We start from the raw sequence: 15,167 nt of genomic DNA, 5'->3' as shown, positions 1-15,167 counted from the left end.
TGGCTTTGGCCACCGTGTTTGGCCGTAACGGCTTTTACCGTAACGCTCGGCCACACCCCACAACCTCTCCCTCCCCCCGTCCCCCTGCCTAGAGCGTTACGTATTTTGTGGAGGTGACTTCGATTCCAGGAACGCGTCGATTCCCATCATATTAAGCTCCTACTAATATCCACAATTAGTACCAATGCCACTTTCCAATAGATAGGTACACGCGGGGCTCGTGCAATCAGATGAATTAGATTCAATCAGCTGCAAGTGCACGAACATATGCACATATTTTTAATTGATGCAAGTTATTTACTATTTCCGATGCCGACCGGGAAAAGTGCAACACTTGCATATACGTTTAAATACCTATGGTTGATCGTTATCACAATACCCGGTTCAAGTTTCCTGCACTCTCTCCCTTTCTGTTAAATACAATAAGGGAAAATAATCGTTACAACATCGATGACACTTGGGAGATCTTATACTATCTAGGTACTAGGTATAGGTTAGACTGCCACTTGATGATTCTAGTTATTTGGAATTGTACGACTGATGGAATGTGTAAAGTTGTAAGAATCCCTGATAAATCTGCCGCAGTAGTTTCTACCATTGAATTGTCTTTTGTTGGCCGCTAATAAGTCCATAAAAGATATCGCAGCAGGCTGTGTAGTGCACAGTGTGCACGCAAGCTCATTATTTTCGAATATAAACTTTATGTCACGTTATTTCTACGATTCTGAATTGTTTCTACGATTCGACCGGCTGAAATCGCGAAACGAGTTTGCGGTAGAGGCGCTTTTCCATGAAAAGTTTTTAAGTATATTTTGCTATAAACGAAACCTTAGTTCACCTTGAAGTGCAAAGTTTATCTTTGAAGACGGAAAATCAAAGTAAAAATAGCTTAATAAAAACGGATTACTCAGTCGTAGCAAAATAGTTATTCGGAAAGTTTCCCAGCGTTAGTCAAACTGTGATTTGGAGAAATTCTACTGAACAGCGATTTCCACAGCGCTGGACTTACGCTCGTTTGTCATCGCCGTTCATTAAAAACACATCTGTAATCGGGGCGGTGGCGTTAATTGGTACATACATGCTGACTGACTGGACTAGCTGACTCCAGCTGATTAGGCGCGCGCGTAGTTTTCCCACGTGTTGTAGGCTACCGTTCGTTGTTGCAGTAGGATAACACCCCTTGCGCAACGACCGGGTGCGATCAGTTTGCTCGATCGCGTTGGCGGGAATCGATCGTAGTGTCTGCCCGAACATATGGCGGAGGCTCAAATCAGCGGAACGATCCGCGTCGTGGTGATCATCGGGTTACTTCTAGTGCTGATCGTCGTCGCCGTAAACGGGAAGAAGCCCTCAGCTCCGTTCCAGTTCGAAGAGGAAGATGCCAAGTTGACGGTCGTAAGTTGATCACTTGTGATAACATGTGAAAGTCATTAGAGTCAAGGATGCTTTCACTCACCTGGCAATCATTTAACTCGTTTGTGTAGAACTCATTTCAGAAGCTTATTACTACAATGTGATGTTCGGCAAACTTGTAGGGTAGTGTTTTTCCTACAATTAGGACATCATGTTCTAACTCTCATATTTACGGCGTGAGAATGCTAATATTACTACTACTCATACAAAAATGATTGAAAATTTCAATCTTTTAGTAACAGTTGGTGGTACTTACACTTTTACGCCGCGCTGTAAATAGAAGAGTTAGAATATGACGTCCTTGGTGATAATCGTAGGAAAAATACTACCCTACAAGTTTGCCGAACATCAACATTGTAGTAACAAGCTTCGGAACTGAGTTATAGACAAATGAGCTAAATGATGCCAGATGAGTGAAAGCATCCTTGATTAGAGTTATTAGGTCAAAGAAGTGAGCTTAAAAAAGACTGCTAAGGTCAATGGGTGTTCTAGGTTATCTGATAACTCTAAGGAGTTTATGACTTTAGATTTGCAAGTGTAACCAGTGAATGAATGTTCATTTTTCTACGATCTTGGTATGTACTACAAAGCTTCATAGAACTGACAAGAACTAAAACTTGAAGTCGACGAACGTTAGAGAACACCGAAGAATTTACGGGAGTGTATGTCTTCAGCGCCCTGTAGCCACAGCTGCAAAGGTGTGGTTATACCACAGATAAACAGACAAACTACTTAGAAGAAAACTCATCATGGAGGACAGTGTCTCGCGCGGTTATACCAACAGATAGCAGTGTGTTCATAAAAAAGACATCGAGCAAAAAGTTTGAATGAATTTCCCCTAAGAGTTACGTATGTTTGTCTGTGCCTTAACAGTGATTCATGAAGCCATTCTGAGCCACAGACAAACAGACATACTACTCAAATCGCAATCATCGCACGATGTAACGGTCATTTTGAAAATAAAGTGTGGTTCGGACTGTGCTCGCATGTGTCATGGTGGCGCTGCTGTGCCTACATCACCTCTCAATTTTGGAGAGTAATGAACGCGACGCCGATCAATGTTAACATGAAATGACTCAATCATGACCCTTCATTCATGTTTTAAGAATGGATGACACCACGGGGGAGTCGTCACCTGCTAAATTGTTACATCGACCCGGGGGAAACAACACCTGCAAATGAATGCTTCGGATTGAGCTTTATAGAGGGTGCTAGTGAGATGCCAAACGATGTTTTTGAAGCAATTTTCTTCTAAGTAGTATGTCTGTTTGTCTGTGTCTGAGCTTTCCATAGTTTAATGAACATACGAGCCTTCTGGATTGGCTCATATGGGGAAATACATTCCAGTGTTATTTGACTGACCATATATTTGTTCAGTTCCAGTTTTACAGAGCAGTCTGAGATCCCGTAGAAGGGCTCAGGGCCAATGAACCTTTTATTAGATCCATTCCTGGTTAGCTCATCACTAATGCTGGATCTCATTAAAAATTTATCTAATGTCTTTATCCTACTCTCTACCCTAACCGTACTCTCTACCTTACCGTATTCCCTGCCCTCTATCCCAACCCTCTATTCTCACCCTACTCTCTGCCCTACCCTCTACTCTATCTCTCTACCCTACAATTTACCCTAACCTCTACTCTATCCTCTGCCCTACCTTATACCGTTTCCTATACCCTATCCTCTAACCTACCGTGTACCCAATCATCCCAGACAACTAGAAATCGCATAAGGATGTACGCATTACATCGTATAAAGTACTATTTTAACTCACTATCACATATATGTACGGCTGAATGATAATTTTCATCGCATATGATGTTATATTTTGAACTAATTGCGATGTATCTTGCAAAATCATATAAGAGTGCAAATTAACTTTTATATTAACTACATCGTAGTAGACGATATTCTGATGTTTTATTGCGACGAACTTTACTTATTCGCAAAAGAGTTCAAGCGGACTCGCAAAGTGTCAATTGAATTCGCATAATTGCGCACTGCGATGATTATACGACTTCGCTTGGTACTTTTCTTATTATGTCAGTGAAACTCACATTAGTGTACAAACTAAATCGCATAATAGTTATTTATGTAACGAGTTGCAAAAAGTTGATTTTTTCAGCACGAGTCGTACATTTATCCAACGAGGCTTGCCGAGTTGGATAAATACGAAGAGTGCTGAAAAAATCGAGTTTTGCAACAAGTAACATACTAGTAGTTTACGCAACAAGGTGCAGAATGACGATTTTTACAGCACGAGTCGTACATTTATCCAACGAGGCTGGCCGAGTTGGATAATTACGACGAGTGCTGGAAAAATCGAGTTCTGCACCGAGTTGCGTACAACGTTTTTTGCAATTTCATAAATTACCCTCGAGGATAGTTTTTAACAAAAATTTTTCATCAAACTGCACACTGATGTTCATAGCCATGTTTAAGAAAATCTGAACATAACAGGTTATACTGTGCAGTTGTCACAATTTTTCAAAACTGCGTCCAGAAAGCATCAAGAAGTTGACCAAAACTGAAAACAGTGCTGTAATGGTTCATTACGCAACGCAAATCAGTGCTGTAATGAACCATTACAGCACTGTTAATTTGGTGTGGGAAAGTAGGCCTTTTCCTGTCAGATTTGCGTGAGGTAAAACAGCCTATTACGATGAGAAATTGCAAAAAAAAATTTATGCAATGATTTTTTCATTATACAACCCATTTGGGTTGCATAATGTTCATAATGCAACTCAAATGAGTTGCATTATGAACATTATGCAACTATTTTTCATTATGCAACTCGTTTTAGTTGCATAATGAACCAGTGCAGAAGAGTTGACCATTATGATACCGAAATGAGTTATATAAAATTGAAATTATGATACTGAATTGCATAAAAGTAAAATTAAACTCGTTGAAATGTGCATACAAACTCGTATAAGCTAAAATCGTTAACGTTGGTAACGCGATGTGATATGTGATAACAATGACAGAAATGCTGTTCAGAGATGCCAGATTATTTTTATCAAAAATCTGTATTAATACAGATTTTTCTGTATCACCGTTTTTCAAGGTATAGCAGACAACGAGCGTCCTAGAGTTCAATAGAAACTAACAAAAATGTACTACTTTTTGACAGTTTAAAATTTTTACTGGTTGTTCGGGTAGGGAAATAACTATTTTCTTGTAGCAGGCATTTTACGCGCAGCTCAAACTACAAATATATTTTGAAGTTCATTTTACAGTTAGTTCTTTAAATAATAGCATTTTACTTAAAAGAAATGTTTTTTCCTATCTCTCACGATTATCTAACGATGATATTGTTTTGGCCCATCAACTCTGCGCTAATTTGATTGCTAGAAAATATTTGGATTTCTCAATTAGTTTTTATCACTACTACACTGCACCAGATCCATTCTAGCGCCACTAGTCGTCCTTACTTCATCGACGGTTGATTGAATACAGCAAAGAAACTTGGCAAATTATAGCTAGCTATTCTTTAAATTAGCACATTCTCAACTTCACGACTCCATCTACAATAATCGACCTAACCAATTAACCACTCGCAAATATTCGTAACTATTTCGTCTTTTTCAACATCAACTTCACCGAATCTGCCGAATCATTTATATAACTTTCACTGCCGATGTAAACATCAACGACACGACATATCTTTATTGACCGGTCACGCATAACTCAGACCCCGACAGTGAAAACTCTCCTCGTTTGTCTGCGCAATTGTGATAGAGTTCTACGCCGTCAACACTGGTTTTTATTTTTCTAAAACATGAGTGAAAATATACTAATGTCCATATATTCTTTAAAGCTAAAGCAGCAATTTATAAAGTTACCATTGATTTTATTGACAAAAAATTTAAATTTTTATGCTTTCTGAAGAAATCTGTATTTTTCTGTACTCTGTATCTTGTCTGTATAGAAGGTAAAAATTCTGTATATCTGGCATCTCTGGTGCTGTTGGAGTGCCAAAAAGCTACAAGAAAGTCATAATTATGGTTACAAAATATATAAAGTCATCATTTTTGTTTTAATGGCCTGATAATTTATAATGGGTGGTGCTAGCAAGAGAGAGGTAGTGATAACTGTGCGGGAAATCACGTTTCGTCATTTTGAGCTCTAGATAGCACACGGAAACCAGGTGCATTCCAACACTGAGGTGAGTTAGAAGGTCATGACATTTAATCAGTGTGATTCATAAGTAGTAGTGTTCAGTGCGAAGTGTGGCTCGAAAATCCAAAAGTTCTTAGTTCGATACTGAGGTGACAGGAATTGTTTTTTTTCGAATATTATTAAGTCGCATAAGATGATATATTACGTCACAATAGTGCACACCGTGCATCGCATAAGATGTCGCCTGAAGTCATACAGCGTTCTTATTTTTCCGTCAATGCACGTAGAGCGCCTCCACTTTTGTACGCATAAGGCACTTTTACTGCATCTTATGCGATGTAAATTTACCGCATAAAAGTACGCATAGCATGAACATAAACTTCATTATACGTGTAATTTGGTTGTATGGGATCCATCCTAGCCTCTCCCGTAATCCTCCACCCTACTCTCTACCCTACCCTACACCCTAACCTTCAACCATACCGTCTATCCTTTTGTCTACCCTGCCCTCTTCCCTAACTCTTCACCCTACCCACAACCTTACCCTCTACTCAACCCTCTGCCCTACCGTCAATCCTAACCTTTTACCCTACTCTCTACCCTATCCTCTATGCTAACCTTCTACCCTACACTCTGCCCTACCCGGCACCATCACCCTCTACCCTACCGTCAATGCTAACCCTCTACACTACCCTCTACCTTACCCTTTACTCTAGCATATACCCTACTCTCTAGTCTACCATCTATCCTACTGTCTACCCTACCATCTACTTTAATCCTCTACCCTATCCTTCACCCTAACCCTCTGCCCTACCTCTACCCCACAGTCTACCCTACCATGTACTTTACCATCTACCCATCTACTCATCGAGCCTAATCTATAGATACCAATGGTATGATAGCTCAACCCACTATTTCGTGGCCGCCATCTTGATCTATATCCGCCATTGTGGGTTTAACGTCAAAGATCGGGGTTTGACTTCTACTCATCAAGACCGATTGATTGCAACTATTTCGCACGGTCTCAAACTAACATTCCGTAGCCGTCATTTTAGATAGTAGTCCGCCATATTGAGTTTCAAAATGGCATCGGCTATTCATTTTTGAGTTTCACTTATCGAGCCCTATCGATAGATACCCATTGCATAGATTCTGGAGTTTTAGCCGCCATCCCGGGCAGACGAGAATATCTAAATCAAATCTCAAATCGAAATTTTTTTGCTGTCATAGTTCTATGTGATTTTGATGGGTTTTTTAAAAAAATTAAAGAATATCACACCAATAACTCAAAGTGATATGATATAAGTTTTTGCTTTTGTCGAAATATCTGAAAATTTCTACATAAGAACAAATTTAGCTCTTCTGCACAAAATGGAACACATACACCCATAGAGATGTCTCAATGTTAGTGATATGCCATGTGCCCCTTTTGAGCTGGGGAAACGAAGAACCTTACCCGACGTCTCCACTAGACAGAAATGTCTTGCCATTTTGCTGGACAGATGTGTCATGACAGAAATGTTCTCTCGCTGTTTGCATAGAAAGCAGCGGTGTTGATCATTTCTGTTACGTTTTCTCTTTCTGGCAGCAAAATGGTAAGACATTTCTGTCTAGTGGAGACGTAGGGTTATGCTCTTGTTGCCATGATATTCATGACAGTGAGCCGCAGTTGAGTAGTAAGCATCGCCACCTGTGAATCCTAAGGTCGTAGGTTCGATACTGGTTGTTGGCATTTTTTTTAAATAACATGTTCGACTAATCTTGCCTGCTATTGTTTTGATCTTATAATATCTTAACCTTCACATACCCGCCCCCCGACAACTCATTTTGAAAATGCTGGCATTTCGTCAATTTCCATCCCATTTTTTTGAAGTCGTTCTTAATCGATCATAAATTAGTGCAAGTTTATTACACTCAAGTGGTCATGTAATATCCGGAACCATTCCGGAGATATTCCAGATTGTACTGGGGTCAGGGGGTGGGTGAGGGGTCTGTTTTGTCAAATGGCTAAAAGTGATTATTTCGTATGTTATTGTGTTTGAGAGGCTCTCGCGGGACCTATTTCAGGTGTTCCGGAGCGGCCATATCAGTTGTTACACGCTTCAGTCAATTTTTTTCTGCCCGAATCTTTTGAAATCATGAAGATTGATACGTCGCACGGCATGTTTTAGTTGCAAAACAGAAATGTCCCCGATGTCACCCCCGTGGAACCTATGCTAAATGTTCCGGGGTGCCCATATTAGGTGATACAGACTTCAGGGTATCGTTTCTGACTCAGTCATTCGAAATCATGAAGTTTGATATGTCGCACGACATGTTTTGAATGATAACCAGAAATGTCCCCAATGAGGCCCCCGCGGAACCTATTACCTACTCGGTATATTAGCACCTAAGCTGCCATCTTCGATATCAATTCCCATATAACCACCTCCACAACCTAAGGAATGTGTATGCCAAATTTGGTTGAAATTGGTTGAGGCATTCCAGAGGTATTTCAGGGGAATACCTGTATTTCGCATTGGAAGTGAAGCCCATCGATAGTGACAATATGTAATATTTGCAGCATCGTTTACGCTACCTAGTGAACCAGTTACGAATTGTATTGCCCACACGAATGTAATGAACAACTTCTTAGACGACAGTATTCCGGTATAGATTAAATCTTTCGTTCGATTTAAATAGGTCGTATGTTTGCTGTGACTCCTATGTTGATAGAACCTATTCAAATTGAACACCAGCAATGATATCAGGAGTGTATAAATATACATGGGCATATAGGTATAAGGTGGGAAAAGTTAAAAAAAAAACTAATCCTCCCACATTCTTCATGTCTTCACGGTAATCTTAATATAGATCACTGGATGTTTAAAGCATCTGTGGTCAATCTCAGAGAATATCGCTGGGTATGAGGAATCTTTGAAAGAGCTGATGTATAAATCCATGATGCATGGATGAACTGTTCAACGAATTGGAGGAAACTACAGAAGCAACACTAGAAAGAATTTCTGGAAGACTTCCCTGTAGGAACTCCATGGGGAATCTGTTGAGCAACTCCAGAAAACATTTTCAGAAGAACTGGATCAACTTCAGGAACTGCAGCGTAGATCTATGGAGCAACTACAGGAGTGCCCTTTGGAGCAACTTCCGAAGATATGTTTGTATCTCCTGGAGCAACATTAGGAGGCATCCCACGAGAAACTTCAGAAACTATCCTTGGATGAGTTCCAGCAGAGCAACTCCAAGAAGAATTGAGCAACTTCAGAGGAAATTTCTGGTTGATCTCCAAGGTATCTTTTTGAAGCAGTTCGTTTAGAAGCATCTACAACTTCAGAGCAATTCAGAGCAATATCTGGTGCAACTGATCCCTGGAATAATTCCGGGAGAAATCTGTGGAGACATTGGACGATGCAAAGTGAACCCTTGGAGAAATCCCAGAAGAAATCCCAGGACGAATTAAGGAAGAAATCACTGAATCTCTGGAGCAATTACTGGTAGATCTTCTAGAAGAATTACAAAATAAAGTTCTGGAGCAATCCTCGGACCAACCCCTGGAGGAATTCGATGAATAATCGTCAAGAGATTGAATTGGATTTGGAAGTTTTTTGGAAGAATTCGAGAAGGAATTCCAGGGATAATCCCTACAGGTATTCTAGAAAAAATCTTGGAGGAGCTCCTGATGAAATCTATATTGATATTTCTGAAGACACATTCTGCGAAAATATTGGCAGGAATTCCGGAAGAAATCGCAGGACAAATATCGATTGGAATTGCAGGGAAAATAACAGAAGAAACTACTGGAATAGCTCTTGGGGAAGCTTCTACAGGAAATACAATGAAAACCTCAAAAAGATCTTCAAGAGAAAGCATGTAGTACTTCCAGGGGAAACCCCCGGAGTAACTTCAAGAGGAAACTCTACAGAAACTCCAGAAACAAATTCTGGAAAACCAGGAAAAACCGAGGAAACTTCACAAATGCTTAGCTAATTTGAAGCAGTGGCTTGAATCGCCTAACAACAAGATGAAAAAAAGCTCCTGGAGAAATACCTGCAATAGCTTCAGGTAGGACCCCTGGAGTAGCTCCAGAATAAACGCCAACACTAACTTTAGGAGGAACCGCTGCTAGAACTCCAGATGGATTCTCTGCAGGTGTGTGGGATCCCGAGTGGTCTAAGGACTGGTCCTCGAGTAGTGTAACACTGGATTTTCTGGAGTAGCTCCAGAAGGAACCCCTGAAGTAGCTTTAGGAGAAGCCCTGGAAGAGAACTCCAAGAGAAACTCCTTGAAGAAGTTCAAGAAAAACTTCCGGGAAAAAAAATCTCCAGGAGAAAGTCTGTCTTCAGGACATCCTAGATTAAACTCCAGGAGATATCACTAGATAATGTCTAGGAGAAACCCCCGGGGAAGTTCCAAGGAAAACATCTTGAATAGCTCCAGAAGAAACTTCTGGAGTTTACCCAGGAAAAAATCTTGATGTAAACCCAGGAGGAACTCTTGGAGTAGCTCCATGAGCCCAGAGAGCTCATATAGCCCAAGCGGAAAACGAAACCCCTGAAGTAGTTCCAGGAAATCCCTTGAATAGATCCAGATGAAACCCTTTTAGTAGATCCAGGAAAACTGGAAGAACTCAAGAAGAAACCCCCTGAAGTAGTTCCAGGAGAAATTCCTGAAGAAGACCCGAGCAGAAACCCAGGAGAAATTCCTTAAGTAGATCCAGGATGAATTCCTAAGTAGCTACAGAAAAACTCCTAGAGAAAGTTCAAAAAAGCCCTTCGAAGAACTCCTAGAGAAATCGCTGAAGAAGCAATAGCGAACACTCTAGAAGTAACTTCAGGGGAAGCCAATGAAGCAGCTCCAGGAGAAAACTCCTGGAGTTGTTCTGGAACAGAAAATTCTGGAGTGATTCGAGGCGAAACCCCTGAAGTAGCTCCATAAGGAAATGCAAAAGGAAACTCAAGAGAAACTACCGGAACCTAAAGAACTCCAGCAGAAAGCACTGGGGGAGCTCCAGTAGACATCGTAGAAAAAAAAAACCCTGAAGAAACCCTGGAGTAAGGAAAAAGCTATGGTGTATGTAACAGAAATTTCTAGACCTACTCTTGGATGAGTTCCAGGAGTAAACTGTAGAAATGCTTTCTTGTGCAACTTCAGCAGGAATATCTGGAGCAACTTGAGTAGGGATTAACAACTTCTAGAAGAACTCATAAAACACCTTCTAGAATCTTAGGAGTAACTTGAGAAGAAATCCTTGAAGTAACTACCAGAGAATATCCTACTGTGACTCTAGGAGTAAACTCGAGAAATTCCTAAAGGAATTGAAAAAGGGCAAATACACAAGGCCGAAACGTCGGGCAATACACAAAGCTAAAGAAATTCCAGGAATAGTTCCTGGAGTAACTCCAGCACGAATATTTGGAACAATTGCAGGAGGGATCACTGTTGAGAAAATCCAAGAGAAATCTAGGCGCATCTTCTAGAGGAATTATTGCAACCTGATAAATCTCTGGAATAATTCCAGGCAAGACTTCTGAAAAAATAATTCCAAGAGGAATTTTTGGAAGTAATTCCTTTAGAAATCCCAGTATAAATATCTTGCGCAAATTTCAGTGTGAATTTCAGTAGGAATTCCTGTAGAAATTCGAGAAAGAATACTAGGATGAATTCTAGAAAGCATTCCAGGAGAAACCTTGGAGGAACTCTAGTAGAATACTCTACAGAATGCCTAGAATCTCTAGAAGAACTCCTGAAAGAATTTCTAGAGGAATTACAGGAGGAAACTCTGGACGAGTTCCAAAATGAACCAATGGATCTGGCGAAGTATTTCAGGAAGAATTCCAGGAGGAATTTAGAGAAAAAAATCTGGAAGAAAGCCGAGAGGAATCCCAGGGCGATTTCCGGGAGCAATCACTGGAAGTACTCCTAAATAAATTCCGAGGAATTGCGGAATGACATGTAGAGTTGATCCGGCAGGAATCCCTGAATAATCTCCAGGAGAAACATTCAGAACAATTCTATAATAAACGCCTTAAGCAACTTTCGGGAACTACAGAATGAATTCTTGGTGCAACTTTAGACACATCACTGGATGAACACCAAAGGAGATCCCTGAAATGCAGAAGGAAACAAATCCAGAATGAGTCCCTCAAGGAAATCTATAGGTATTTAATTAAAGAAAACAAAGGAGGAACTTCTGGATGAATCCCTGGAAGGACTCTAGGAGAACCCCCAATAGTAAAATGGAAACTCCTGGAGGGGCTCCAAGAAAAGTTCCTGAAATAAATCCAGGAGAAACCTTTAGAAGTAGTCGGAGAAATCCACATAGATGCTATAACTGAAACCCCTGGAAGAATTTCAGGAAGAATCCCATAAATTCCTATAATAACTCCAGGGGAAATTCTTGGATGAACTACAGGAGAAATTTTTTCGAAGAACTTCAGGAGAAACGCCTGGAGTAGCTCCAGGAGGAATCCCTGGAGTACCTCCAGAAGAAACTCACGGAGTAGTTCCGAGAGGAACTCCAGTAGGAGCCTCTGGAGAAACATCAGGAGACTTGAAATTGTGTAGTAGCCATGTATGGCTTGGAAGGTTTCCAAAGTATATTAAAATGGATATCAAGATTTCCAAAGGTTTATGGCTTCTATTTGGATGCACAGTGTTATTGTTCACATAAAATTAAAAAAGTAGAGGGTTATTCTAAGATGCTTTGGAGATCTTCCAGGTCAACAAGGCTACTTTGGACCACAGAACTTCTAATCTCCTGGAGTTCCTTCAGAGGTTTCCACCGGAGTTTACATTAAAGGAAAACTTTTACTAAGACTGCTGTAGATTTCATCAACCGACCTAGAACATCCCAAGAATTGATAAAAATATAAACCATACTTGTTATTGAACTACTTCTGTTCCTTGGACTACTTGCAGCCTCAACTGATCCGGAAGTACGGTTACAACCTGGAGAAACATCAGGTTCTTACCGAAGATGGATACCTTCTGGCGATGTTCCGGATACCTCCCCGCAATGGAACCTCCACCAAGCGTCCGGTCCTGATGATGCACTCTCTCATGAGCAGCTGCTCGGACTTCATCCTGATCGGTCCAAAGCACGCCCTAGGATACCTGTTGGCCAACCGAGACTACGACATCTGGCTAGGAAATGCACGTGGTAATCGGTACTCCCGGCGACATAAACGAATTCGCGTGAAATCCCCAAAGTTCTGGAACTTTACCTTCCACGAGATTGGCTACTACGACGTGCCAGCGCTGATCGACTACGTCCTGGACAAAACCAACTCCGCCAAACTGCACTACGTTGGGTTCTCGCAAGGTACGCTGGTCAGCTTCGTGGCCATGAGCACCCGTCCGGAGTACAACGCAAAAATCGTTCAAATGCAGGAAATGTCTCCGGCCGCGTACATCGGTCAACCGTCCAGCATCTTTATCCGGGTCTTATCGATGCTGGCCCCCAGCATGGGTATCGGCTACAACATTTCTGGAAACAGCGAGTTTCTCCCACACTGGACGGGGCAGTACGAGTTCTACAAAACGGTGTGCCCAGCGCCAGCACAAACCCTCTGCCGAATGCTGCTCAACGACGTGGTCGGTGCAAACCCTCGACAGCTGGATCCCGTATGAGACTCCCTCAAATCCCATATAGTCTACGGTCGATTAACTCACCTCGTGTCTTCCGCAGAAAACCCTCCGGATCTTCCTGGGTCACTTCCCGGCGGGCGCCGGAGTCCTTCAAATGCAACACTACGGGCAGGTCTTCGGCGACGGTATCTTCCGACGATACGACTACGGCGATGATCAGAAGAATTTGGAGATGTACGGAAGCACCCAAGTGCCTCGGTACAACCTATCGGAGGTGACGGCTCCGGTGCGTATCTACTACGGCTACAACGATAACGTGATTGCGTATCGGAACGTGGAGAAACTGGAGCGGGATCTGCCGAATGTGGTCAGCAGCTATCTGGTGCCGGACGAGCGGTTTACGCATGCGGATTTCATTCTGGCCAGTCAAGTGAAGGAGCTGCTGTACGACGAGATTGTGCGGAATGTGGAAGCGGCGGAAAGGGAGGGATAGCTTATGAGCCGTTGAGTGCAGCTAGTCGAACAGAATGAATACTCGCGACAAATTAATGGCTATCGACTGAGAGTGTAGGTTTGCTTGAGGTCGTGGCAATCGCTTGCATAGCATTTTTTACCAAATATAGCAATAGAGACTGAGTCTAACTTTTATTTTATTCGATCTTCTGTTCGTAGTCTAGCTATTAAGCCGAATACACTGGAACCTCTTTTTTGCACATGTCTGGGGGTGCATAAATCAAAAAAGCATAAAAAGAGGGAAATTTGTGCATAAATTAAGTTTTGGCTTTAATGAGGGAATCTAGTTCGCGAGAACCAAGTCTTGCTCCTGGGCATTTGAGATTGGGCTAAGGGGGTTTCCAGAAAGTTCCCAGAGAACCCATTAAAAGAAGTACCGAGGGGCTTCAGGGGTTTTCAGGAGCCTTTTAAGGGCGGTCTGCCACTTTTTTTTTTACTTAAAATTCATTTTATTTGCATATTCTTTTGGTTTTAACAATTATTTTACATTTCAAGTGATCTGCCCTTCTGGCACTTCATCTTTATGGTTAATTATATACATTTTTGTCTTGGTACTAATTAAAAATTTTATATACTAATTTACATGTCGGCTCCTATTGGAGCTCTGGTGGCTTTTATAAAAGAGAAAGGAGAGAGTGGAAAGAATTTGATAACCTAGCTACTATTTACAAAACTACTATATACAAAATTTGTTATTCTAGGGGGTGAACAAGGTCTCGGATGACCTGTTGGTCGGAGCTGTGGCAACGTACCCTATACCTATCGATAGACTCACCAAAGCGCTCATCGAGTGTTTTCATTCCGGCCAGACAGTGGACCTCGGATGTTCTCATTCTCGGAGGAGTGTTGAGAATCATCCGTAGGAACTTGTTTTGAACTCGTTGGAGTTTCAGATGGTGTGTTTTGGCGCAGCTCTCCCAGACTGGCACGCCGTATTCGATGACTGGCAAGATGATCTGTTTGTAAACAGCAAGATTGTTCTTATGGGACAGAGTCGACTTCCGGTTGATAAGAGGATAAAGTGACTTTAGTAAGATGTTACATTTGGTGACCGTCTTGTCGACCTGCTGTCTGAACAGCAGCTTGCTGTCTAAGGTGAGGCCAAGATAATCAGCTACGTTCGACCATTCCACCGTTGAGCCATTGAGGGTGATCTTACAGTCCTCAGCCGGAGCAAGTCTTGGGGATTTGGAGTGTGGGAAGAGGATAGCCTGGGTCTTCGCCGCGTTGACACAAATCTTCCAGCTGGTGAAGTACTCTGTCAGGACATTCAGGCTTCTTTGCAGTCTCGACGTGAGCGCTCGTATTACCCTACCGTTGTGGACGACTGCGGTATCATCAGCGAACAGCGACAGAGATCCATTTTCAGGGAGTTGGGGCATGTCCGAGGTGAAAATGTTGAACAGAAGTGGACCTAGTATGCTTCCCTGCGGAACGCCGGCGGACACATCTTGCGCGTCAGAGACTGCAGCATGCATCGAAACACTGAAGGTCCTGCCCGACAGATAGTTTTGTACTATTTTCACCAGGTAGCT

The 15,167-nt window shown here is 41.8% G+C and overlaps 1 protein-coding gene across 1 annotated transcript; it reads left to right on the top strand.

Moving 5' to 3' along the window:
• Positions 1–915: 915 nt before the first annotated feature.
• Positions 916–13,755, top strand: LOC109398433 (lipase 1-like). Its single transcript, XM_062845130.1, has 3 exons — positions 916–1,395; positions 12,451–13,155; positions 13,220–13,755. The coding sequence occupies exons 1-3, from the start codon at positions 1,255–1,257 to the stop codon at positions 13,610–13,612; spliced, it is 1,239 nt and encodes a 412-aa protein (XP_062701114.1). The 5' UTR covers positions 916–1,254; the 3' UTR covers positions 13,613–13,755.
• The last annotated feature ends 1,412 nt before the right edge of the window (positions 13,756–15,167 follow it).

This window comes from Aedes albopictus, chromosome 1, assembly GCF_035046485.1.
Source record: "Aedes albopictus strain Foshan chromosome 1, AalbF5, whole genome shotgun sequence".
Lineage (NCBI taxonomy): Eukaryota > Metazoa > Arthropoda > Insecta > Diptera > Culicidae > Aedes > Aedes albopictus.
The sequence above is the reverse complement of the archived record's forward strand: the minus strand, read 5'-3'. Positions and strand labels throughout refer to the sequence as shown.